The 26,755-nt window shown below is 41.8% G+C and overlaps 1 protein-coding gene across 2 annotated transcripts in view; it reads left to right on the top strand.

Annotated features, from left to right (window-relative positions):
- The window catches only part of TAF1 (TATA-box binding protein associated factor 1), a 29,475-nt gene extending 3,121 nt beyond the window's left edge, over nt 1–26,354 (top strand). Inside the window, exons 6-40 of one of the 2 annotated variants that reach the window (XM_038164789.1) lie at nt 1,746–1,964; nt 2,402–2,620; nt 2,803–3,004; nt 3,888–4,001; nt 4,506–4,673; nt 5,055–5,182; nt 5,289–5,396; nt 6,099–6,272; nt 6,361–6,534; nt 6,619–6,723; nt 7,781–7,981; nt 8,889–9,030; nt 9,429–9,559; nt 10,097–10,177; nt 10,557–10,706; nt 10,844–10,963; nt 11,132–11,307; nt 11,989–12,224; nt 13,553–13,760; nt 14,008–14,173; nt 14,323–14,534; nt 14,781–14,889; nt 15,083–15,181; nt 15,770–15,947; nt 17,234–17,301; nt 17,702–17,824; nt 18,177–18,269; nt 18,346–18,430; nt 18,917–18,984; nt 19,063–19,179; nt 21,884–22,009; nt 23,277–23,375; nt 23,590–23,740; nt 24,500–24,677; nt 25,675–26,354. In XM_038164789.1, the coding sequence (XP_038020717.1) occupies nt 1,746–1,964; nt 2,402–2,620; nt 2,803–3,004; nt 3,888–4,001; nt 4,506–4,673; nt 5,055–5,182; nt 5,289–5,396; nt 6,099–6,272; nt 6,361–6,534; nt 6,619–6,723; nt 7,781–7,981; nt 8,889–9,030; nt 9,429–9,559; nt 10,097–10,177; nt 10,557–10,706; nt 10,844–10,963; nt 11,132–11,307; nt 11,989–12,224; nt 13,553–13,760; nt 14,008–14,173; nt 14,323–14,534; nt 14,781–14,889; nt 15,083–15,181; nt 15,770–15,947; nt 17,234–17,301; nt 17,702–17,824; nt 18,177–18,269; nt 18,346–18,430; nt 18,917–18,984; nt 19,063–19,179; nt 21,884–22,009; nt 23,277–23,375; nt 23,590–23,740; nt 24,500–24,677; nt 25,675–25,891 (5,145 nt within the window). In that variant the 3' untranslated portion in view covers nt 25,892–26,354. The remainder of the gene's footprint in view (nt 1–1,745; nt 1,965–2,401; nt 2,621–2,802; nt 3,005–3,887; nt 4,002–4,505; nt 4,674–5,054; nt 5,183–5,288; nt 5,397–6,098; nt 6,273–6,360; nt 6,535–6,618; nt 6,724–7,780; nt 7,982–8,888; nt 9,031–9,428; nt 9,560–10,096; nt 10,178–10,556; nt 10,707–10,843; nt 10,964–11,131; nt 11,308–11,988; nt 12,225–13,552; nt 13,761–14,007; nt 14,174–14,322; nt 14,535–14,780; nt 14,890–15,082; nt 15,182–15,769; nt 15,948–17,233; nt 17,302–17,701; nt 17,825–18,176; nt 18,270–18,345; nt 18,431–18,916; nt 18,985–19,062; nt 19,180–21,883; nt 22,010–23,276; nt 23,376–23,589; nt 23,741–24,499; nt 24,678–25,674) is intronic. The other variant, XM_038164790.1, reaches the window with a different exon arrangement.
- Nucleotides 26,355–26,755: the final 401 nt, after the last annotated feature.

Here is a 26,755-nt window from a genome sequence, read left to right as displayed (position 1 = left end):
TGCCAGATGATTAAAAACCAGTGCTAATCTATCTGCTTCCTGGCTTTTCTGGTAAATACTTGCTCCTCCTTTTATGCTGTCCTGACCTTGGCATGCTTTTCCTATAGAAATTTGTGATCTGTATCTTAACTTAATTCTCTCTTGAAATTGCTCTGAGCATAAGTTAGAAATCCCCTCAAAGCAAGTTGGTTCAAAGAATGGTTGGGTTTTACACGGTTGGGTTTTGCACAAAGCAAATTCATAATAATTCTCTACTGAATGCTCCCAAATAGAAAATGCATTTTATGTATTTCAGTAATTATTTTGGAAGTTTTAAAGCTGTCAAGAAGAGAGGATAGGTAGGAGGAGAAGGACAGTGAACATGGGCTTATAGTTGCCAAACAGATCATTGGGGATAAGGATAACTTGGTTTTATGTGTGCCTCAGAGAGTTTGTGTAAGGAGCTGAACAATTTGCATAATTCATGTCCTGTTTTAATGATTTAGCTGAACTGTCTGTTGGTAGTCTAGGTGAGGCTCTAGCACAGAAGTTTCCCTTCTCAGTGTTTTGTAGACTTTCACAAACTTGCTGTTTCCTGTGTATCAGTCAGTGTGTTAATTTCTTTGATGCTCAACACGTATTATCAGAGACTGGCTCAGTGTTGGGTGTGCCCAGTGGGTGCAGAAATCAGTGCAAGCAATTAATGCTGAGCACTTACCATCATTAATTAATGAGCAGTAGAGCTGGCAATGCCTAAAGCCCTGCAGATTTTGCTATGAGGATGGGTCGCTGTGCATGTTAACATAGCATTGTATTTTTGGATGAAACCTCCTAAAATAGCATGTGCAGAAGCAGACTTCTGTGTCCATTTAACCTAGTAGCAGTTTAACTATGTCTGAGACCTCTGTTCTTCATGACAGGTCATTGAAACTGGATAAAGGGTTCGTAAATAATCGGTGGGAGTTTTGGAATGAAGGTTTACATGGATATAGGCAGAGGAGGACAGAGTGGTCATATAAACATTTCCTTTGGGAATCAGTGTAACAGATTAACAGAGAATATTATTAGGGTGTATCTGCAAATCTTTGGTTCTAATTCCTGTTTCCTAAATATGTCAGTTAATTTAGAAATAATTTTTTATCTCTTTAAGAGAATTCTTAGAAGAAAAGAATAAATCTAAGTGTTTAAAAACCAGCAGTCATACTCATAGAAGGAACGGGAGAGAAAATGTATCATTACCATTGAGTGCAGGTTTTGGAGGTGTGCAGTACAGGGGAACTGTATTATAATGGAAGTAAAAATAAGTGTATTATTTCTGGGCCATATTATCTATCTGTTTGCTTAAGAAATCTCTATATAACTCTCTTTTAGCTTGTCTCTTTTGCTGATAATTTTATCAACTCTTCTTCAACCTCCATCTGTCTTTCTGAAGATTGTGGATTGTTCAGAATGAAAATCAGTTACTCACAGGTGGTGTCTAACCACATGTCGAATATGTAAAGGCAGTCTTTCTTCCCTCTGACTTTCTCTGTGTCTGAAATTAAGAATATATCCTTTTGAAAATGAGGGATCCATCAAACAGAAGGATCAGAAACTTTTTTTTCAAGTGTAACCAAGAAGTTGTTGATTGCATTGGGAACTCGGGTTGTACCACAGGCCGAGCTTCTGAATTTCAGAGTGCTCTCTTGCATTAGTGTTTTTCAGGTGAGGGCAAGCATTCCACAATGTCTGTTTTAATCTGATCCTCTTGTTTTCTCCCGTTGCAGGTGCTGCGTTTCCTGCGTCTCTTTGGCCCTGGGAAGAACGTTCCGTCGGTCTGGCGAAGTGCTCGGAGGAAGCGCAAGAAGAAGCATCGGGAGTTGGCACAGGAAGTGCAGATACAGGAGGGTGAAGTTGTGGTTGAGAGTGGAGTGGAAGGAAAATCTCCTTGGGAGTATGAGTTTGCTGCTCCTCCCCCTCCTGAGCAGTGCCTTTCAGATGATGAGGTGGGATATCTGAGACTTAGAGAGGGTCACCAGCTGGTGCTGGGGGTAGTAGTGGATTGGACAGCGACTTCTAGAGGAAGGAGCTTTTCCCTGAAAGGGAAAGTGGAGATCAGAGTTGGCTTGTATTCCAGCTGGGCAGCAGCTCTTCTCCAAATGCTAGTCAGTGACTTCAGGTGGTTTCTTCTTACTGAGAAGGCTGCATCCGTGGTGCAGGATCAATAGGAGAGCTTACCCTCTTTGTATCAATGAAGAAATCTCTGTGTTCTTGAAGTCTAATTGCAGAACATTCTTGAGGCAGCTAGTAAGTATGGAAAAGAACTTCTTAGAAACACTTTTCTTCTATGAGAGTAAAACTCGGGAAACTCAGGAGGAAGAGACCTCTTACTGACACTTAGATAAACCACCAGTTAACCATTCCCTCCTTTGCTGTGCTTCAGATTACCATGATGGCGCCTGTGGAGTCGAAATTTTCCCAGTCGACTGGTGACACAGACAAGGTGACAGACACCAAGCCCAAGGTGGCCGAGTGGCGCTACGGCCCTGCCCAGCTCTGGTATGACATGCTGGGCATCCCTGAAGATGGCAGTGGCTTCGATTATGGCTTCAAGCTGAAGGAGAAGAACGAGGAGGAGGCTAAAGGACACACAGAGGAGGGGGTGAGAGGGGAACCGTGGGGCAAAGTGTGGGGATGGACGTGGGGATTGCTGCGCAATGGGAATCCGGTGATGGGCTGCTGGATTGTTGTGCACCATGCAAAATGAGACTTTGAATTTTCCTCCATTAGTTTGGAAGGATGTCTTTCAAGTCACGTCTTCCAACAATTATTACTCCCTCCCAGGATGCAGAATCGTCGAAGGAGAAGGATGATCTGCTGGCTGATGAGCACTTCCTCATGGTGACGCAGCTGCAGTGGGAGGATGATGTCATCTGGAATGGGGAGGATGTCAAGCACAAAGGGACTAAGACGCAGCGTGCGAGCTTGGCGGGCTGGCTGCCATCCAGCATGACCAGAAACGCCACTGCATACAATGCCCAACAAGGTGATCAGGGCTCTGACACCAACTTCACTTGCTGTAGTGAGCTCATTACTTGCTCAACTGCAGCATTTGGTAAAATTGTACATGTACACTTGCATGTCTCAAATGTAGAACATAATTCCCCCTGTCAGGGAGTGCTTTTTTGAAAAATCACAGCTCCCCTGAGAATTCTGAGACTCGATTTCTTTCCAAAACCAGAGTAGGTCACTTCTGTTAAAAAATCCCCGATCCCAGCTCTGTCTTTCTTCTTCCCATGTGGAATATCAGATGCTGGATCCATCTACATTAGTATCAAGCAAAGCTGCCCTTAGGATTTTCTCTCTTTATAGGCTAGTGGAATTTTTTTACTTTTGTTTTTTAGTTGGAAGAATTATGTAAAAGTGTTCAGAAGATTCTCCTCAACTAAAAATTGTATACTGTTTTTTTCTAGACAGGAAGTAACAATTCTTACAAGCCTTAGACTTCTTTTAGACATGGATGCATTTTAAATTGAAATTGTTCACATAGAATAAATGTTTCTCTTCTGTATGTTGTATCTTATCCTGCTTCTACAAGGAAAGACTAATGGGGATGTCAGAGCTTCATTGGGTACCAGTGTAAATTCTTTAGTGTTCAGCTGTGAGTACAAGACACTGAGGTGTTGGGTGGGTGAATTGGAGGTTCTTTGAAGAGGCTGCAGACTCCAGCAGTCAGCTCTGTGTGAAGTCTGTGTTTAAGCTTTCCCAGTTCTAATGACACTCTAATGTCACTCTTTGGGATATGAGCAGTAGGTCCATCAGGCTGAAAGTCACTCTCCCTGCAACCCCCCAGTCCTGGTTTAAGGCACTGCAGTGCCCCCTGACCCTCCCACTCAAGCTGACCTTGCTCTTGTTTTCCTTTTCTCTAGGTTTGAACCGCAGTGGCTCTTTGCTCAACTCACCAGTTCCTCTAGCACAGAAACCCAATGTGGCAGGAGTCCTGGGCATAGCAAAGTGCAAGGAAAAGGCCCCTGAACAGCAAGGTAACGCCCCATCAATAGGTGCATGTGACACTCATTTCTGTGGTAGAAGGGCTACTTGTTTGCTCTAAAACTTTTTGGAGGCTGTTTCAATAGAGCAATATCTTTGTGCATTGGTGGTGGTTTTCCTAGATTTTACAGAGCCAGGGTAACCAAGAGGCATTTTAAAAGATTTTATTCCATTATCAGTGAGACACAAGAGATGTAAAACTCAACGCCATTCCATCAGATGTACAAGACTATGTGAACTTTCTATCAAGTTTTAATAATGCCTTACAAATCCATTTCCCACATGTTGGTAAAGCACAAACTTGGGGCTCTTACTTCCTCTTTGCTTTCAAGATCAGTTTTCTTTTGCCTTTCAGAGGTCCTCCCTCAGGAAGCCGAAAGATGGGGAAGGTAGAGGCAGTAAGATGTGGGGGTGAGATCTGAAATAGTTTTCTGCCAGGGCTGAAATAGTTTTGTGTGTATAAAATTCTCAAGGGTTCTACTTTATGATTGCTGCAGTTTCCCTGGATGAAGACAAGCCCTGGTACTCCATTTTCCCAATTGATAATGAAGAGTTAGTGTATGGCCGTTGGGAAGACAATATCATCTGGGATGATCAGGCAATGGAAACCTACTTGGATCCCCCTGTCTTAACACTTGATCCAAATGATGAAAACATTATTCTAGGTACGTTTATGGTATCCAGAAATTTGACATGAGTGGGAAAATACAAGGGGAAATGAAAGCAAGGGTTTATAATCATACTGTAGTGGAAGTAAATGGACTGGGGCAATACTTAGGCCTTCCTTTGTTCTGGATCTTGAAGTTAATTTGCAAGTCAAAGGCCTAAGCAGGAGGTGGCAATGCTAATAACCTTTATTGGTGTGGTGTACACATTCAACTTCCAAGTTAAATGCACTGACAGGAAAGCAAAAATTAATGCCTCGAAAATTTAATTCAATGTGATTAATCTGGCTCTTGATGTGTTTTAGGAGTGACTGTCTTAATTTGACTTGCATGCATGTTGGTTTGTAGAGGAAAGGTAGGGATGCAAACTTGTGCTTTTAGAAATTCCTGATGAAAAGGAAGAGATGACTTTGAACTCTCCATCCAAGGAGAACAAGAAAGAATCTTCTCTAAAGAAGAGTCGGATCCTGTTGGGAAAAACAGGTGTCATCAAGGAAGAACCACAGCAGGTCAGCATAAGCTTTAGCATCAACTCCTGGGTTAGGAATGATGAGGAGGGAGTGAGGTTTTGGGGTTTTTTTGACACCTCTCTCTCTGTGTTTAAAATTGAATTAGAACATGTCTCAGCCAGAGGTGAAGGATCCCTGGAACCTCTCCAATGATGAGTTTTACTACCCCAAACAGCAGGGACTTCGAGGAACTTTTGGAGGCAACATCATCCAGGTAGTCACAATAGTCTTCACTGTGAGTGAGTGAGCTTGAATATCTTGGTAGGAGGTTTCTAGCTGAGGGTAAGACTGAAGATTTATAGAAAAACAGAATTTAGATTACAGCAGGTCAGTTAAATTCATGAAGTATTCTTTGTAAACCAGTAGTGGGAGGGGGGAAGGAGGTGCAGTTTGTACTTCTGCTGCTACTGTGTGTCTTAGTCTGAATATTATAAAATTATTTTAGTTACTGATGAATCTGAATTACTGCTCACTAGCCCTAGGTGAAGAGATGATAGATAGTTTTTTTTCTTCCTTCTTTGTGGAATGCAGTGACTTCTGAAACCTCATCTGACTCCAGCATCTTCTGTAATGGGAAAACTGTGTGTAATTCCAAATGAATTTCTCCCTCACTGAGAGGGATAATGGCTCTACATGTAAATCCTGATTAGTAAAAAGATCCCACCATTGGGTACCATTTAAAATAGTAAAATTGAAGTCATCTCTATATGCAAAGGGAAGATCGTTATATGGAAATAAACACTTTTCTGTCAAAAGGCAACATTTATAATAAGTGAATTTCAATGTACTTGTGTTTCTGCTAGGAGACCTGAAAATATCCATGGGCTGTCTTATTTAAGGTTTAACAGGATAGGAGGGTGGTCTTACTTGTGAGGTGGTGCATGTCCCTCTTAGCCCAGCTCTTGTTCTGTACCAGCACTCCATCCCCGCAGTGGAGCTCCGCCAGCCGTTCTTTCCCACCCACATGGGTCCCATGAAGCTCCGACAATTCCATCGGCCTCCCCTGAAGAAATATTCCTTTGGTGCCTTGTCCCAGCCTGGGCCCCACGCTGTGCAGCCTCTGCTGAAGCACATCAAGAAGAAAGCCAAGGTACAGTTGTTGGTGTCTGCCTGCGCGTGTGGCTCCGGGGCCGTGTGACGAGCCGTTCTGCTGACGCTGTCCCTTGTCCCCGGCGCAGATGAGGGAGCAGGAGCGCCAGGCCTCTGGCGGGGGGGAGATGTTCTTCATGCGCACACCACAGGACCTCACTGGCAAGGATGGAGATCTCATCCTCGCTGAGTACAGCGAGGAGAACGCCCCTCTGATGATGCAGGTTGGCATGGCAACAAAGATTAAAAATTACTACAAGAGGGTGAGTATGCAGATTCTGCTGTTGGACAGTGATTTCCCTCTGCCTCTCACTGAGAGCTAACAGCACTTCCATTGCACCTTCCAGAAACCTGGCAAAGATCCAGGAGCTCCAGACTGTAAATATGGAGAGACTGTTTATTGTCACACTTCTCCCTTCCTGGGTTCTCTTCATCCAGGCCAGTTACTGCAGGTGAGAAACAAGGTTTTTACATTTAAAAGACCAATAAGTTGGACGTGGCATCATAGGCAGAGTACCTTTTACAAGCCCTGTTTATTCAATCACAAATAATGTTCAGCTTCCAAAAAAACCACCAGCTTCCTTTTCAGTTTCACTTTATGTCTCTTTGCTTACTAGTAATAGTAATTACTATTAGTAATTCAGTTCCTAGCTTTCTTTTTTTTTTTTTTGTTTCTAAATCTCTGTTGTGTGCTTTTTAAAGTTGTTGTAGGAGTTACAAGAATTGCAGGAAGTGAATCTTTGCTGTTTTGCTAATAATTGCATTAGAAATAGTGTTAGAGAGGACTGAGGCAAAAACCAAAGCTGCTTGAATGCTGGGGAGCTCAATAAATAGCTGCCAGAGGGGATAGAAAACATGGATTTCTCACAGTCCAGGATTTTATATGTACCTTCTGAGAATTGCACTTCTCCTTTTTTGATGCCACTTACTAGTCAGGTGTACAGACTTCTGCTTTTATGAGCCTCTCTCTGTTGTTAAAATATATACATTTGAGATGGGGAGAGGAATTAAGAATGTTACAAGGACCACCTGGCTAATAATCCATTAATATAAATATAAATGGATTTCAGTTAATGCTAGCTGTTCTTGTTGCAGCAATAATTTTTCCATTCTGTACCGCAGGAAAAAGGGAAGGTGAAGGTTCATATTAGAGATGTATCACAGAACTAACAATGCTAATTTTGTGTTGGGCTGGTTTCTGTGGTTATTGTGCCCTTTTGCAGATGTGTTCTTTCTGCCTTTTTTTTGAAAGTGCCTCCTTAAAGGACCTGAAGTACCTCCAAATGTCCAAAGAGCCCTTAAATTTCTGCATTTGTTCTAGTGTTTCTTAAGCTTTTGTTCTTCATGCTTGACTATTCCCTGCACATCTACATATGCTATGATATAAATAATGGTACACCATTGCAATGAACCTTGGGGTGTTGGTTTGGTCTTTAAGATCTTTTTTGTAGATCGTATCACGGAAGATTTGATCAAAACTTTCGAACTTTGATTTGTTTCTCTTAACAGGCATTTGAAAACAATCTTTTCCGGGCCCCCATCTATTTACATAAGATGCCTGAAACAGATTTCCTGATCATCCGGACACGCCAAGGCTACTACATTCGAGAATTAGTGGATATTTTTGTAGTTGGCCAGGAGTGCCCACTCTATGAAGTACCTGGTCCCAACTCTAAGCGAGCTAACACACATATCAGAGACTTTCTGCAGGTATGTGATAAGAGATTATTTGGGGATCTTGGGGGGGTCTTCGGAGCAAGCCCATGGCACAAGCTTGGGCTTGGAATAGTCTTGATTTGAGGATCTCATTGTCCTGCTGTGACTGCCTTTTTTTGTTTGTTTGTTTTTTTTGTGAGGTGAGAGCACTGCAAGAATTGGATGTTAACCAGACAGGCCATTTTGGTTTTCATTTAACCAAAGACTTATAAAATCTCTCTTCTGTTTTGATGGCATCTTACCTGATAAGTCAGTGATAAAGGCTTATCTGATAAGTCAATGATAAAGGCTTTTTATTACCAGAATAAAAGGTTAGGACATTATATATAAATGTACAAAAATGTTAGAAGTTAGAGTGAGTTTTGAAGTGGTTTGAAGTGTAAAATGCCACTTAAATGGGTTTTACTAAGAGTCAGTTACGGAAACTTATCACCATGCCATCAAACAGCACAGAATTAGAGTTGCCTCATAGGTCTTTCTTTATTTTCTAGTTCTTGTATTGGTTAAGCTTTGGGACAGTCCATGAACATTCAGTAACTATGCCCAAGTTCATATTTTGGAGACAATTTCTAGTAATTTACTGTCAATTTAACTCAAAATTATAACTCCAGAAGTATTTGCAGAGCAGGAGAATCCACGCTGTTCACAGAATTTCTGTGACAAAGCATGAACATTTCTAATGTGATCAAACAAATTTTCAAGACAAATGTGTTTCCACATCTCATTCCCAAAAATAGCTGAACCTGAAGCAGACACGCAGCTTGGAAAACTTTACAGAGAAAATTTATGAGAAACAATGGTTTTTAAGTCGTGAGTCTGAAGCAGTCACCAGAAACATCGTGTGTACTGTCTGTGCAGGTTGGTTTATTGTTTTTTTGGACAAATGGGTGTTGTTTTGTAGGTTTTTATCTACCGGCTCTTCTGGAAGAGCAGGGACCGTCCGCGGAGGATCCGCATGGAGGACATCAAGAAGGCCTTTCCCTCCCACTCCGAGAGCAGCATCCGCAAGCGCCTGAAGCTCTGCGCTGATTTCAAACGCACAGGTATTGAAGGCTTTTCTTTGGTGGTCAGCCATCCTGTGCTGCTCCTGGAGCTCCAAACAGAGCAGAAAAAGGGAACATCTCCTGATAAACCATTCTTCAAAGCTTGCAGAACTGAAATGTAATCTGACAGGGGTTCTGTTTGTTCCAATTTTTAAGAATGTGCACTTTCTTTTGGTGCAAGTGTGCTTGATGGTGAGAAGTGACTACAGTTTAGACATTCTTAATAACCCTTTGGGCAGTGATTTACTCATTAAAGACATAACACAAACAGATTCCCTTCCTTCTGTGTGTGGCTGTGTTGTGCTTTGCAAGCAAATACATGCAAATGAAATCTGGGACTGTCATGACATCCAGTACACATGGGAAACTGCTCAGTGTTTGACCTGTACATTTTTCAGGGATGGACTCAAACTGGTGGGTTTTAAAGCCGGATTTCAGGTTGCCAACAGAGGAGGAGATCAGAGCCATGGTGTCCCCAGAGCAGTGCTGTGCCTATTACAGCATGATCGCGGCCGAGCAGCGGCTCAAGGTAAATCCTGCTAAATCCAAGGCAAATGACTGACACCCTGTGAGCGGTGAGCCTAGGTGACACCTCTTGCCTGAAGCTAATTCTGCTATAAAGTAGGCAAGTTAGATCCCTAGCTGTTGTGTCGCTTGCTAAGTTTGCTGCTGCATGAAAGGGAGTTAAGCTTTAAAGAGAGAAACTCTGTATTCTTACCTCCTATATCTGAGTATTGAATTAGCTGTGTTCAAAAGTACCAAAGGGAAGGTACAAGAAAGGGCTTATGTGTATACCTGGAGCTCTACAGCTGAAAGTAACCAGCAGGTGGCTGTAAGACACACTGATTATTTTTTTTTGAAGTTGAATGCACTGTTAGATATGGAATTTGTCAAAGTACTGGGCAGTTTGACATCTCTGCTACTGTTGGTCACTGTGAATATTGCAGACAACTGTCTGTGGAAGTTTGCTTGTTCAGCATGGCAAGTCTCCTTGACTTCTAGATCTGTCTTCAGTAACCTTTGTAAGACTTCAGCTTCTCATTTTTTCCCTAACATTTCTCTGCAGGATGCAGGTTACGGGGAGAAATCCTTCTTTGCTCCAGAAGAGGAGAATGAAGAGGATTTCCAAATGAAGATTGATGATGAGGTATCGTCAGAGCAATGCATGAGTGTGTACACCAGTATATAAGTTTGAATGGCAGGAGAAAAATGAGGTCCTTATATTTAAAGGACATATTTAAAGTCTGATTCAGTGTTTCCAATGTTCACACAGCTTTCTTGGGAACTTCTGCTGGCAGCTCATACCTGTCTTTGGTGATTGTTCTTGCAGGTCCTTTCAGGGCTAACCTTTTTTTACCTTAAAAGCCTTTTTGTGAGTTCCTTAGCGCTTCAGTTATTCATTGCAGTGTTATCAGGGCAGCTGAAGGATCAAGAGGAGGAAAAGTTCTCAGTATGACTGGAAGAGTTGCAAAATAAAAGCTTGGACTGTAACAGGGTTTTATGATTGTTTATTTTCTCGCTGTCAGGTGCGCACGGCTCCCTGGAACACCACACGAGCCTTCATTGCTGCTATGAAGGGCAAGTGTCTCCTAGAAGTGACTGGTGTTGCAGATCCCACTGGTTGTGGGGAAGGATTTTCTTATGTCAAGATTCCAAACAAACCAACCCAGCAGAAGGTATAGTTCCCAAGGAGCAATAGCTGGGAAGTCATGTGGGAGAAGTGGACTAAATAAAGGACATAAGGAAGAGAAATACCAGATGAGCCTAGGAAAGACTCCTATGACATTAATGGGCTGGCTCTTTCTCTGAACAGGACGATAAAGAGCCTCAGCCAGTGAAGAAGACAGTGACTGGCACAGACGCGGATCTGCGCCGGCTTTCCCTCAAAAATGCCAAACAGCTTCTGCGGAAGTTTGGAGTGCCTGAGGAGGAGGTGAGTGTGAGCCCAGGGCCGGCTGCTCGCTTCACTAAGGCTTTAGCAGCTGATGGTGGAAGGGATGTATAAATTTCTGCTTTGACTCCGTATGGAGAGGATTGAGATCCACAGCCAGGTACCTCAGCTGTGTGTCTCTAAAGCCGCTCCTTGTCTTCCTCTTTGCAGATAAAGAAGCTGTCCCGGTGGGAGGTGATTGACGTGGTCCGTACGATGTCCACTGAGCAGGCACGCTCAGGGGAAGGGCCTATGAGCAAATTTGCCCGTGGCTCTCGGTTCTCTGTGGCAGAACATCAGGAGAGATACAAAGAAGAGTGTCAGCGCATCTTCGACTTGCAAAATAAGTGCGTTCTTATCTGATGTTCACAGCCTTGGACCCCACCCTGTCCCCACCTCAAAAGTCCAGCACTGTGCATGCCTGGGGCTCACTGATATGTGGTGGTGTAGGTGTTCATTCAACTTGTTGGGCTCATGAAATACAGCGCTAAGAAAGAGGCCTTTGGCTGTTAATAGAAACCCTCAGGTTTAGTTCTTGCTGTCACAGACCTTTTGGAAAGGTAGAATGCGTTGTAGAGTCGCAACACGAGATTTTCTGCTGTTCCACACATCAGTAGTTCACCACCTTATTTCCTTTCCTTTCATATTTTGTTCTGTTATAAAAAATTTGCTTTCTCTCTTGGGTAGCAGGTACCAATTCTATGTCCTGTTCTTAGAACTGCCAGAATTCATGCATTATTCCTTGTTCTGGCCTGAGACTTGAGAGTGGTGAGGGAATAAGGTATTGTTAATGAAGAAGAGATCAACTATTTAGAAAAGATTGTCTCGAAACAGTTGTTTTTTAGCAGGGTTCAAAGGAGGGCTGAGAAGGGAATATGTTATGCCTGTTGTAGTAGTGATTTGTATCATTCATTTTCAAATCTTTGCATCATTTTTACCTTTGTATTTCTGGGAAGGTAACAGACTGGTTGTTTTTTTTAATTTGGGAGGGCAACATTCACTGACTTTCAGGATGCCTCCTATTTCAGGGTTCTGGAATCCACTGAGATCCTGTCAACAGACACAGACAGCAGTTCAGCTGAAGACAGTGACTTCGAAGAGATGGGAAAGAATATTGAGAATATGTTACAGAACAAGAAAACTAGTTCTCAGCTCTCTCGGGAAAGAGAAGAGCAGGAACGGAAGGAATTGCAAAGGATGCTCCTGGGAGAAGACAATGACAAAGACAGGGGCAAAAAGGACAGGAGAGACAAAAAAGGGCTGTGTAAGTAACTGCAACCACCGGAATTATGCCTGGGAAGGAGTGCAGGACTTTATGTCAAGCTGCAAAGTGTGCTGATCTGGCCTCTCATGAGAGTGTGGATTCCTTACAAGGAGAATGTATAAACATGCTTATCTGGGGCTTTTCCCTCTGTGGGGGTTCTTCCTTCTCTTGAGCACTTAGTGGCTAAAAGTGCGTGTGAAGTGTATTCTTTGCTTCATATCTTTTGTTTATTTTGAACCATAAACTTACTCTGGTATTTCTTTAGATAGTCAGTGCTGCTTCCTGCTGAAGTTTCTTTTTTTTATTATTTTTATTTTGAGTGGGGAGCTGTTTTTTCAGTACTTTTCTCAAGATGTCTTCACACATATTTCCTGCAACCATCTTAGGGTTGTGCAGTTGGATCTGTGTACACACAGCTCTGTGTGTGAAGCAGGCACAGTCTGCAGGCTGATAGCAGTGTCTGTTACACTGTGTGCTGTGGCAGCATGTTTGGAGGTAAATGGGGCAGCTGCCAGATTTGAATCTCCTGGAGATGTGCTTGTTTTAAGTGCATTCCAACAGAGAACTTGATGTGTCCCTGACTGGCTGGTAAAATGTTTGGCCTGTGAATGAACTTCATGAAGGTGCCCGTGACCACTGTTACTTGTTGAATGTGTGTGAGCAAAGCTGATCTCTGAGTCAATGTTACTGTTGCCATCTATTCTCAAATTGGGAATAAATCACTAATAAATAGTTACTGAAATCATTTATAAGGCAAATGTGGAAAATTTTTGATGATTATTACTTGATGAAAAGATTTCCAGTGTTACTTTGTACAAAACCTCTCAACCTGAATTATGAATGGTGCTGGAAAGATTCTGTGCTCGCTTGACACACTGGCTGGAGCACTCCTTGGAAAACTGGATAGTTCTTGACCCTCAGTTTCTGCCAGATAACCATACCTATGATGAAAAGCACTGTAACTAATCCATCTGCAGGGCCAGATGCAATTGCATTGCAGATTGCACCTGTGGGTCCTTGTGACTGTAGCTGTTCCTTCTGGCTTTATAATATACATTAGGTATAATTAGGTATCTTTGGATACCTTATTAGGTGTCCAAATTAGGCTTTATATTATAGACTAGGATAATTAGGTATCTTTGTTTCAGCTGGATTTCATGTCGTGATAAGAGAACATGGAACCAAAAAGGGAAAGACTTCTGTTAGATTTTCCTGAATGTGTGTCTTGGAAGCTTTTAAGCCAAAACTATCTGTTGTATTTAAACAATGGTATTTCTACAATGTGGAAAAGTATTAGAAGCAAATAAAGCATTTTCTTGTGACAACAGCTTCAGCAGCCTCAGCAAACTCTCACAAGGATGATGACACTGCCTCTGTGACCAGCCTGAATTCCTCTGCCACCGGCCGGCGCCTGAAGATCTATCGCACGTTCAGGGACGAGGACGGGAAGGAGTACGTGAGGTGCGAGACGGTGCGGAAACCCGCGGTCATCGACGCCTACTGCCGCATACGGACCACCAAGGACGAGGAGTTCATGTAAGGCCTCTGTGGTCTCCTTCTGTCTCTTAACTTTGCCTACAGGCTTGTTTCATTCCATTGACAGCATGAAGAAATGTAGCATTGGGTGTAGAAGCCTGGCGCAGTAATTGTGGAGAGAAAGAGATTTAATGGCCCTCCATTTGGAGGGTGTCACAAACTTCATGCAGTGATTGAGCTGGCAGAGGAGGAGCTGGCAAATCATGAACCAGGCTGGAAAATTTCTGTATTTTTTTCCCCCACCCAGACGGAAGTTTGCTCTGTTTGATGAGCAGCACCGTGAGGAGATGCGGAAGGAGCGGCGCAGGATCCAGGAGCAGTTACGGAGGCTAAAGCGGAACCAAGAGAAAGAGAAACTCAAGGGCCCTCCAGAAAAGAAGCCCAAGAAAATGAAAGAGCGTCCAGACTTGAAAGTAAGCATATCTATACGGGTTCTGGCTACTGGAGAAATTTTCTGTTCTAGTGATGTACTAAAGATCTTACTGGGGGATTTTAATGATGCTTTGCCTCAAAACAAGGAGCCCATATGTGAATTCTGATCTATCACCTTCTATTTTTGCAGCTAAAATGTGGAGCATGTGGTGCAATCGGGCACATGAGGACTAATAAGTTCTGTCCTCTTTACTACCAAACAAATGCCCCACCTTCTAATCCTGTTGCAATGACAGAGGAGCAGGAGGAAGAGCTGGAAAAAACAGTCATTCACAATGACAATGAAGAACTCATCAAAGTTGAAGGAACAAAAATTGTCCTGGGAAAACAATTGATCGAGAGGTAAGGGAAAAAGCAGAGATACTGGTGAGATAATAAGAATAAACAACGTAGAGCTTAATGCAGAATACTCATATGTATATTAGTCGCAGGAATAAAGTTGCAGGGCTTTACATAAACTGTTAGTACAGTATCTCAAATGAACATTTGGTATTATGGCAAATGGAACCAAAGCCAGTACTGGGGGACAAATGGTCTTGATTCACGTGAGGGCTGGAGGAAGTATTGTTCTTTTTTGTTTGTGCCTAGTGCTGATGAGGTTCGCAGGAAATCCCTGGTCCTGAAGTTTCCTAAGCAGCAGCTTCCTCCAAAGAAGAAGCGTCGCGTAGGGACAACGGTGCACTGTGATTATCTCAACGTGAGTGGAGTGTTACTGAGCTGATTGCAGCGCCTCCATTTCTGTTTGTGCCAGCTGACCAGGCCCTTAACTGCTCCTGCGCAACCTCCTCGTGCCTGCCCAGAAAATTAATAAGCTAAATTGTCTAGGATTTCTGTGAGTAAATGTTTTGCATCTTGGAACTGCCTTCATTTTTCTGCCTCTGATTTTTCAGCGTCCCCATAAATCCATCCACCGGCGGAGAACAGATCCCATGGTGACACTCTCATCCATCTTGGAGGGCATCATCAATGACATCAGGGATCTTCCCAATGTGAGTTTATGACACCCAAATCATAAGTTACGACACCCAAATCCTGCATCTCAAGCAATATGGTTGAAGTAAGGTGTTTGTTGTAGACAGCAGAATTTTACTAGTTTTATATGGATACATGTTCAAAGCTCATATGTGATTTTTTAAAAATATTTTTTCAACAAAACCGGTGCAAGATTAATGAAATGTAGCAGTGTGTAATGCTTTTATATATGTGGCACTGGAGAAGATCTCTCCTTCACTCTTTTCTGACCAGACTTTGCCAGAAACTTGCAAAATCAAAAGATTAAATGGAAGATTTGAGTTGAAATGAGAATTTAGAAATTCAGTTTCTTGACTTTTGTACTGCAATTGAAAATACCACATATTCTCTGTGAGATTTTCCTTCTTATAGTGGTATTAGAAAATATTGCGTGGAAGAAAGTGTTTTCCATCATGGGGTTGAGCTTATTCTTTTTTCCCTGGTGCAGTCAAGGAGCTGTTTGTGTAAAGGTTTTATATGTTAGTGCCTGTTTAGCTGTGGAAGTTAAACTGAAATTAGCTGTGCTATTACTGTGCTAATAACCATTTGTTTCTTTTCCTCCTCAGACATACCCCTTTCACACGCCTGTAAATCCAAAAGTTGTCAAAGATTATTACAAGATCATTACCCGGCCCATGGATTTACAGACCCTGCGTGAAAACGTCCGTAAGAGGCAATACCCATCCCGGGAGGAGTTCAGGGAGCACCTGGAGCTCATTGTGAAGAACAGTGCCACATACAATGGTAAAACCCCAGGGAAATCCTGCTTCTGCTAATACATTCTGCATGGATGAGCTGTGGAACATTTAGAGTCAACAAAAGCAACATAAAAGCAGAACAAATTCACTTCCAGATGGCAACAGTGAATGTATATTTTTCCAGATATACCTGAAAGGTTATATTAATGTTAATGAACTAATTAATAAGCAAGAAAGAAGTGAATTCCAGCATGTAGCAGCAGTAATAATGTAAATTATGACTGTGATGTGGTAATTGAAGTCCAGTTACGGGTCTGTGTCTTGGGGTGGCTCAATGACTGAGGACTTCTGCATGTTTCAAGTCCCGCCTACCTCCTCCATAGCTAAGTAAAATATTGTTTTCAGTAGATTACATTATTATGCTTTATTGAATGAATCTTTCAATGCAAATAGGAATAGTTCACACCCATTGAAGCCAGTGCCTTGGAGCATGCAGCTTTGAGTAGAGTTTGCTGTCATAATTTTGCATATTTTGATTCTTAGTCGTAATAAACTTTTTCCCCATTTGGGAAGGTTGGGAAACTAGTTTAAAAAATTGAAAGAAATCTGGTTTAAAATAAAAGCATAGATTCTGTGGTAGAGCATGTATCTGCTGGGGAAAAATGCTGATTCATTTGCTTTATTCTGACTGCTGATAGAAACATCTTTGTCCAAAATATACAAATTTGACAGAAAAACCTCCCAGCTGCACTGAGACTGTCTAGGCTATGCAACATTGAGGGTGACACTGACAGCACTGAGTTTGTGTCTTTGCTGCTTCCTTTATTATTTTGACAGTTCAATCCCTGATTTTTACTAATAAGTAAGATCCATTTTTTTCATAGTTCTGTTGCAAATGCTTGTTTCCATGTCTGAGGAATCCTGAAATTATGTAAAGCTGTGGGTTTTTGGATATTCCTTAAATGTCCATCTTGCCTTCCTTGTCACTTCTGCTTCACTGACTGGACTTAGTGAAGGAAACAGAAATTTCATGATTTATACTGTGAATATTTGGCAGGGGTGGTGGGCTTGAGGGCCAGTTGGTCACAGCTGCTTTCCAAAGGGTTTCCAAACTTTACTAGAATGTATGCCAGAAATGTTATTTACTAGTAATAACATTTTCTCATATAAAATGTATGCTGAACTTGAATAACTGTGTGTATTGAAAATATACTTGAGTATATTCTCCTAACTGTGCCAGAAATATTAGCAGTGATTCTTTAGGGGTAAAGATAAACCATATTGTGACATGGGCCTTTTTAATCAAGCTGCACTTGCTGTGTGTGTTTGCAGGGCCAAAGCACTCACTGACACAGATATCCCAGTCCATGCTTGACCTGTGTGATGAAAAGCTAAAAGAGGCAAGTTCTGTGAATGTGTTGAGGTCACAATGGAAGGGGAGGGATGATCAGGGTGGTTGAAGACTTCGAGAATAGAGGATGTGCACAGGCAGAACACATGGGTTTAGAGACAGTAGTAGAAAATTAAGGGAGTTCTTCCTCCTAGCCCAGAAGGTATTTGAATTTTTACCATTTTAATCAGTTCCCATTAAGGCCTTTCTAAAGAAAAAAAACAAACAGATGCTTGTTTCTTATTCTAGTTACTTTATCTTATATATAGGCTTACATCTTGACTATTGCCCCCTGTTAGTTTCAAGTGTTTTCATAAAAAGGTGCATGGGAGTCTCTCTGGGACAGAGTATCATGGTAGTTCAGTTAGTAGTTTAGGGTCAGCCACTGAATTTCCCTACTTCTTTTGCAGAAGGAAGATAAACTGGCTCGGTTAGAAAAAGCAATCAATCCTCTCCTGGATGATGATGATCAAGTGGCCTTTTCCTTCATTTTGGATAACATTGTGACTCAAAAGATGATGGCAGTTCCAGATGTATGTATCTTGAGTGACTGTGTGATGAGCAAAACGTGCTGATCTTGTTGTGGAGAAAACAGTGCTATTAAATAGAACAGTCTTCTGTAAAATTATCAATTTGTATTATATGTTCTTACTTTCAAATAGATATCAACAGGCCTAGTTAAAAATCCAGCTGGTAGATCTTTTTTCTATGTCCCTCCTGAACCTAATGATTGGATTCAAGAGGTCTTGTTATAAATACCTCAAACACATTTGGAGTGTTAATCAGTTCTGCAGACTTGTTTTATGACATTTGTAGCTCAAACTGTAGAACATTCTACACAGAAGCTTTCTAAACCTGTCTGTTTTCTTTTTTTTTTTTTTTCAGTCTTGGCCGTTTCACCATCCAGTTAACAAGAAGTTTGTTCCTGATTATTACAAGGTGATTGCTAATCCAATGGATCTGGAGACCATCCGCAAGGTGTGTAGCTTGGACTGAGCAGTCTCTTGAGAGGTGTTTGGACTTGATCTCTCACTGGGTGACAATTCTCTTCCAGAATATCTCCAAACACAAATACCAGAACAGGGAGACTTTCCTGGATGATGTTAACCTCATCCTTGCCAACAGCATTAAGTACAATGGTAGGTGGAGGAAATGAGGCTTCAGCTGCCTTTTGTATTTAAGTTAATTCATCTGGGCACCTGTACTGCCAAAGTGTGTTGAAGTCTGAAGCTGTGATTCATAAACTTGATGATTGTTTTCCTTTCCTGAGGAAAGAGATGCTTTAACAGTGCTGTTTTCACTGTCACATCGAGCTTTATTACCATCTGGTGCAGAATGAGGCAGTTACATTTGGGGAGGATGTTCTGCTTGCTCAGTACACATCTCTGATCCAATGATTGTTTCTGGAAATTTCCTTGACACAGGGTACAACCTTCCTGTGTCCTAAATCACACTTTTAATGCTGGAACGAACTGGCTGTGCTATTTTTAGCTCTGCTTTGTATTTCTCTTTACATCAGGAGTTGGGATTTAGGGTCCTGTGTAACCAAAACCTGTCTTGCTGTCTTGGCAGCTGGAATTGGAAAAAATATCAGAATGTATAAAGAGATCTGTTTCTTACTACAGGGTCAGACAGCCAGTACACAAAAACAGCCCAGGAGATTGTAAACATCTGTTACCAGACTTTAGCTGAGGTATGTGGACAACTTCAGTGGAATATTTACAGTTTGAATTTTCTGTTCTGCAACCTTAGCAAGCTTTTTTGTTCTTAGTATGATGAGCACCTGACTCAACTCGAGAGGGACATCTCTACTGCTAAGGAAGCAGCACTGGAGGAGGCAGATCTGGAAAGTCTTGATCCTATGACCCCTGGTCCCTACACTCCACAGGCAAGTGACCAAGCAAGGCTTTCACTTTTAGTTTCAATCTCTTGGGTATTTGATCCCGATTTTCCTCTTTGTTTCATGTTTTCCATCTGTCTGCAGTTTGTCTTTCAGTAGAGTATCTTGTTGGATGGTGTGTTAACGCTTGCTTTTTAAGAAAAAATATGAGAAGCAGTTGTGATGCTTCAGAGAGTGAGGTACCTAAGACAAAGAGAGACATTCCCCAAGCAAGTTGTAGAACTGGTCTACAGATGAGCTGTGTACAGTCAGGTACAGCTGAGTGCTGGTTGGAAGGTTGAGGACTGTGCAAGTGTAACGTTTAGAAACACTCAGAAGTCAAGCAGTGGACAGGTAAGGAGAACATGAGGACAAAACAGGGAGCTGTTTGGTAGTGGTATTGTTGGAAAGGCTCATTGCTGTGGGTAAAGGAACTCCCTAAGGTCAGCAAAGTCCCACTGTACCCTCATTGCTGGGATTCTTTGCAGCTCTTTGTTCCAGTTCTAGTGGAAAATAACATTTTTTAACCTTTATCATTATTTTATAGCAGGCTATTTAGTGTGTCAGGTATTTTCTATGTGTTCCAAAGCATGTTCATACTGGGCTTCTTTTCAAAGTTTACAGTTTGGCAAAGATTTATAAGCTACTTAGACTTTTTTTAAAATAATTTTTCTTATTTTGGGTTGTTTGGTTGTTTTTAAAAAACATCAGTTAAGAAGTTCCACCAGGAAGGACATGTTATTTAATGAAAACTAGAATTAACTTCAGAATTTGCCTAGAAAAGTAGGGGATGTCATCCTAGTGTCTGAGATGTGCCTTTTGTTTATTTGAAAAAGTTCATAGGCCTTGGGAAAGATCTCTGTGTTGATAATTGAGTGATAGAATGCAAATGTTGTGGTATAGGAAGACAAACCAAAGCTTTCTTTGCAGTTGTTCAGCCCAGTTGTAGACCAATAATTTTTCAGTTCTGTGCAAGTCTGATGTAATTACATCTGGAAAGTTGCATTTAATTTTAGCAAAGTCAGAGCAGAAAAGAAGAGCTTGAAGTTCAGGAACAATTTAAGATCTTATAAAGATTATTTTTAAGATAAAATAGAGTTTAAAATATGTTTAGGCAAGAAGTATACGAGACTGTATGGCTGAGCCAGGATAGCAGGACACAGGTGGGTTTGGGGCAATATTTAACACTCTCCCATCCATCTCTCCCCACAAAAATACCCAAAATGTAGCATTTGAGGAAGGTAGAAAGTGTTTGCTAGAAATCATGATAAAATTCAACTGGTTGGGAATACTAAAACTGAGTATCATGGTAAAAGACCTTCCTGCCAATAGGAAGTATTGGTCTGCAGGAGAGTCTTTGGAGATGAGTTACTGAAAGTATTGTTGACATATTTCAAGAATTAAATGGCATCAATGGTGATGCCAGTGCATCAGAGAGTGAGGAACAAAAATGCCATTCTCTTACCTGAAGGTTTCCTTCCCAAGAGCAATGTTACTTTGTCTGATTTTATTCCAAGCTGGTGATCAGAAGAGAGGAAAGGAGGCCTGAGCAGGGAACTGTCCTTGCTAAGAGGAAAGAGCTCTCTGAGCTTCTGCCTTGAACTTGTCACATGAAGGCCAGTCTTTCCCTCTGCTTCTTGGCTGAAGGTACAGTCCCACTTCGTACACTCCCAAACTTGCCACGGATGGCAGGTCTGGGGGAATTGCTTGGCTTTAGTTCCCTTTTTAAAATGCAGTTGTGACAGCCAACATTTATCTCCCCATATGGGTGTTCAGAGGTTGGCCTCCAGGATATAAAAATCAAATACAGTTGAGAGCTTTACATGTCTGTTTAAAATCTTAAGAAGCCTGTTTTGCCTAATGTAAGAATTATTGCCGTTGTTCTTTAGACCTTCAGTATTGTCATGATCTATGCACTGTGTATTGTAAGGGGACTTTATTAAAATCCGAATATGTAGTTCCTCATTAACTCTTCAGAGGTCAATCTGCATGCAAACTGCAGGTTGGCTTTTGGAACACTTTATCCAAACCCCCTTTTTCTTGCTTGTGTCAGCTTTAGGAGTTGAGACAGTGACTTACATAGGACTGATTGGAAGCTGAAGCTTTGCTGTTTCATATGTGCTAGACTTTTCCCAGTTCTGATTGGAGCATTTGGGGCTGCAACACCATTCCCATTATAAGGAAGTGAATGAAAAGGGCCATGCTGAGTCAGACCAAAGGTTGATGTAATCAAGTCTCCTGTCTGTGGCAGGGAACAGAAGTAGGTGGATGCAAACATGCAGTGATCATTTTCACAGCAAAGCCTCTCTGCTTCTGGGAATTGGTTGTTCAGGCACCTTAAACTTGTGTTGGACCTGGACCATTGTATTCATGAGCTGCAGAGAGGTCTATTCTCTGTAAATTTATTGAATCCTTCTGGAGCCCATTTGTGATTTTGGCCTCTGTAGAATAGCACTGTATAGAAGTACTGACTTCTGTTTTAAAATCTGCTGTTTGGCAAACTTCAAAGCTGAGGTTTTGAGCCATTGCATTTGCCCCATTTGTTCTTTAAGAATAATTAGCTCATTTTGACTAAACAGTGTGTAATAATATGAACGCTGTGCCAAAAAGATGCATTTAGTCCTGAAATCCCAGTCTTGCCTCTCAAGATCCTGTTCCAGTCTCAGTTCAGTGCCTGAGAATGTTCTGTCTCCTGTTTCCACCTATACTTTAGCCACCAGATTTGTATGATACCAGCCCTTCCCTCAGTGTGTCCCATGGTGCTTCATTCTATCAAGATGAAAGCAATTTGTCTGCTATGGACACTCCCATCACTACCACAGGGAAGCGAGGAACTCAGGTCAGAATCCTCCATTTTCTCATCTGGTTGGGGAGTTGTCTTGTATGAGCAAATTACTAAAAGGAGGTAATGGCTTTGTAGGAAACAGGTGACAAGATCAGGTTTTCTAAGCAGAGAAGGGAATCACTTCCAAAAGTTGTGATTTTCTTCATTTTGACTGCTCTGAGGCAAAAGTAAAAAAAAATAAATTAAAGAGCACTGGGAATTGAGACACTGCAAAACAAAGAATAGAGAATCAAAAGCTGCAAAAGAATCTGCCTAAGGCCAGGTATTTGTTTGCTTCACTGCTTCTGGAAGTAGAAACCTGGTGACTCATGCTACAGAGGGTTAATATGCAATCCCTTGTTAATTCTCAATAAGGAAATGGTGAAGGATATTCTGCAGATTCACAAGATCATAATTAGATTATTATGGTTGCATCCAGTGACAATTAGGAGCTTGGAACATATGGTTGCCACTGTAGGTACCTTATAATTTTAAAAGGAAAAGCAGACAGGTTAAAGGGATTAAATGAACTTGTTACAGTAACCACAGAATATTTTTCCTTAGTCTTTATTCTGTATTAAACAAAGCAATAAATGTTGAGGGAGAGGGAATAGCAGAAGGATATGCAGTAATAGGACCATGAAAATAAATTACCAGGAGAATGAAGAAGGTGAGGAGCCACAAGACTGAAGGTGGTACCAGAAAGACTGGTGAGAGCTATTCTGAACAATGCAGGCAGAGATTGGTTATGAATAGTTCTGTGTAGTATTGTAGCCATCTGTAGCTTTGTGAATGCCTTCTAGATTTGGAAGTCTTCAAGCTTTCTGTAGAAATTTATAGTCTTTGGGACAGATTCTTGCATGTCCTCTTCATCTTGGACTCATGGGGACTGTGGGAAGAACGGGAAGGGAAGGACAGGGAAAGATTTGGGGGAAGAATGCTGTATGCTTTTGAAATATATTATGAAAATAAGCACTTTATTTTACAGCCTAGTGCTATTTTCCAGAAATAACTAGTTGAACAAAGAACTCTGGTCTGTAAGGCTGGAGATTCCCAATTCAAGGATGAGCACACCAGGTCGAAGTGTGGAGACTGTGCTCTCTGATCTTGCAACAAAGAGAAAAAGGATCCTTGCTCTGAGAGTGATACACATATATTTTCATTTCTGTCTTTCCCTTCCTGTACTCCCACACCCACCTCTGTGGCCCAGGTGTCCCTCACCCCCCGGGTGGTGTCCAGCAGTGCCCTCCTCAGTGTCACTGCTCTTTGTGTTCCCATCCAGATGCGCCAGGGCAGAGGTAGGCTGGGCGAGGAAGACTCTGATGTGGATATTGAAGGATTTGATGAGGATGATGATGGCAAGCCTAAGACTCCAGCCCCAGTGAGTATATTTACAGAAATCCCAGCCACAGTGTGACTGCTGACTGGCAGGGCTGTCTGTTGTGCCTGCTGCCCTGAGACAGGCTCTGAAATGCAGTTTGGAAAAGTTAGCACTGTGAAATGAGGGAATGCTTCAGAGTGGACAGAGTGGGAAATCTATGATAGAAATGACAGCATGCTGCTGGATCTTCAGCATCCCTGTTTGTGTGACCCAGGAAGTTGAAGATGCAGATGGTGACCTTGCTGATGAAGAAGAAGGATCAGCCCAGCAGCCCCAGGCCAGTGTCCTCTATGAAGACTTGCTTATGTCTGATGGAGAGGATGATGATGATGGGAGTGATGAAGAGGGAGATAATCCCTTCTCGTGTAAGTGTCCTTTTCTGATTGTTGATTGAACCAGCTGATCTCATGCTTCCATCACAAAAACATGCAGTAGAGAGCAGAGACCAAAGGGGCAAGATGAGGAAACTGGGTGAACACAAATGGGACTGAAAACAAAAGTGGAATAGGAACGCTGTAAGTACAGACACACATGAAAGCAGAGTTAAGACAAGATCCTGATGATTGTATTTCATAAAGTGAAACTGCAAATGGTTCTGAAAACACTGTGAGTATGATTTGGTATGCAGAGCCAGGAATGGGTAGTCTAGTAAAAGTACATTTAATTTGATATGAAACAGGGTTATGAATATTAAATGTAAAATGTTAATGTTAAAACACTGGTATCACAAACAGGAAGAGGTGTACAGCGGTTATGCAGACTGTTTCTATGTTTTAATACAAACTTAAGCAGAAAAGCATATAGTGGTGTTTACCAATGACTTCTGAAAATTATTAGGAGGGAAGAAGGGGGAATTTTCCAGAGTAGACAAGACTCTGGAAGAGTCACAAAGACATAAGGCGTTTTTGAGTAATGGTAGTAATGAGATTGCTTTGGAATAACATCAGAATTGGGCACTCAGTAGGTGGTGCCACCTCCCAGATACCTTTTCTGCTGCCTTGTGGAGACAGGACTTTGTTACCATTCCTTACAGTCAGTACTGCAGCCTTGAACCACACACAGTGGGTGTCTAAGGGACAGAACAAACCTGGCAGCTCCTGACCAAACTTTGGTTCATTACACAGCTATCCAGCTGAGTGAGAGTGGCAGTGACTCAGATGTGGAGCCCAATGCAGTGAGACCCAAACAGCCTCATGTTCTTCAAGAGAACACACGGATGGGCATGGACAATGAAGAAAGCATGATGTCCTATGAAGGAGATGGTGGGGAGACATCTCATGTTATGGAGGACAGCAATATCAGGTAATTAGAGCTGGTTAAAATCCCTTCTCTTAAAAATTTTTGAAGTTTTCATCATAAAAACCTGAAGAATATATCATATTTTTTGTAAAGTTATCTTGTGACTGTTCTTACTGTCGCAACCATAATTACCATTTATTCTTACTGACAGAAATTTGGGGTTGCTGTTAGATTTTCACTTAATAAAAATATCAGTTAAATTAGAAAAAAAACCCAAACACACAGTTTTTTCTTTTAAATTAGATGATTTCTTGTACATACGTAGTAGTTTTTGATGCCAGAACAAATAAAGGTTTTTACAAGCTATCTCAAACTACAAGATGCCTTTGAAGTTAAAAAGTGATTTAGCAGATTAACTTTTTTTTTTCCCCTCTAAGAACAATCATGCCCTCACTTGAAATTCAGCGGCTTAGTTGAAGTCCAGAAGTACAGGAATATGCATATTCTGTATTTTGGAAGATGTTAAATTATTAGAAAATTAAAAGTACAACATCAGCTTTATTTTTTTGCATTCGAGAGAATAGCAACCTACTCTCCCTTCTCTGGGCATTCTGTAGGGTATAAGTATTTGATTCTCTGTTCTTTTACTTGTGGAATTCAGTTCCTTAGTGCCATTATTGATATTTGCCTAATAAATCACAGGCACCAGAGCTGATAGGTAGCTGGGCTGGCAGGCAAGAGTCAACAGAAAGTTCTAGAGAAGATGGGAATGGGCTGAAAACACTCCTGCACTTTCTGTCTGCAGTGAAGGTGACAGAAGTTATTGGGGCAATCAGTTTTTCCTGCCTGGAGTGTATCAGAGTGGAGTGAAGATACTGGAATTATTTCATTGGAGAGCTGTTTTTTCTTTAGTTTCTTTTAAAAAGCTGGCCAGTGACAGAATTTAAATGCACAGTGATTCCCTAGTGTTCACAGGACTTCAAGCCAACTCTTACAGCAGTTAAATACAGAATTGCTGGTTTTAGCAGCTCATTTGAAATTATTTTCTTATTTCTTCTAGTTATGGCAGCTACGAAGAACCAGACCCAAAGTCCAACACAAGAGACACGAGTTTCAGCAGCATTGGAGGCTATGAAATCTCAGAAGAGGAGGAGGAAGAAGAGCAGCAGCGCTCTGGGCCAAGTGTGTTAAGTCAGGTCCATCTATCTGAGGATGAGGAGGACAGTGAGGACTTTCACTCCATTGCAGGAGACAGTGACCTGGACTCCGATGAATGAAGTCCCCTCCCTGAGATGATGGCCATTCTGGGCCACTCTTGGCTCCTGAATTTCTCTTGTCCCAGTTTGGTGTTAGGAACAGTGTAGTGTGGGCTGTGTTGACAAGATTTTTTTAAAATTATTTTTAGAGAAGATATTTTAATTGATTATAAAACATGTTATATGAAAGAGTAAATGGTGAAAAATAAGCTTTAGACAAGCGTGTCCTGCTGAAGCCTTGGCTGCTTGTAGCCTGTACTGGTTCCAGAATCCAGATACAGATTTGTGTGGTTTGTTCTTCAGTCTTTATAGATGTAAAGTAATTCCTCAGAAAAACTGGCCTGTTGGATACGTGCATGTCTGTCAGGAAAAAATGCTTGCTCAGAATGAAATACTTGCTGTTGATGAACAACTGTAAGGCAATTTTCATTTCATAAAGGGGAGCTTTTTCTCTGGGACCACAAATACAGTGTCTGATGTCTCACCCGAGTGGTTTTGGGAACTGCCTAATGACTACCAATACTTCAGAAACAGCTGCCCTACTTCTTCTGTAAGTTGCAATTACTTCCAGAAACTAGACTTTGGTAATTTGAGCCTTTAGGAAGGCTCAGGATTCACCGGAGACTGGTAATTATCAGTGCCCCGGGGAAGCTGCTGCAGACCCCGGGGATCCGTATGGAGTCCTAGCGTGTGGCTGGACTCATGGAAATACAGCAGGAATGGGAATGCAGCCTTTGCTGCCGCTTCTCTGTGCGGGAACCCGGTGAGCTCCGGTGTCCCGGTTACTAAGCTCTGCTGCCCCTGTGACTGAGCTGCACTGTCTCGGTGAGCTGCGGTGTTCGGGTGACTGAGCTCCGTTGTCCCGTGTCCTAGCTCCTCTGTCCC

The sequence above is a fragment of the Motacilla alba genome, chromosome 4A (genome assembly GCF_015832195.1).
Source record: "Motacilla alba alba isolate MOTALB_02 chromosome 4A, Motacilla_alba_V1.0_pri, whole genome shotgun sequence".
NCBI lineage: Eukaryota > Metazoa > Chordata > Aves > Passeriformes > Motacillidae > Motacilla > Motacilla alba.
This window is presented reverse-complemented; position numbering and strand designations above follow the sequence as displayed.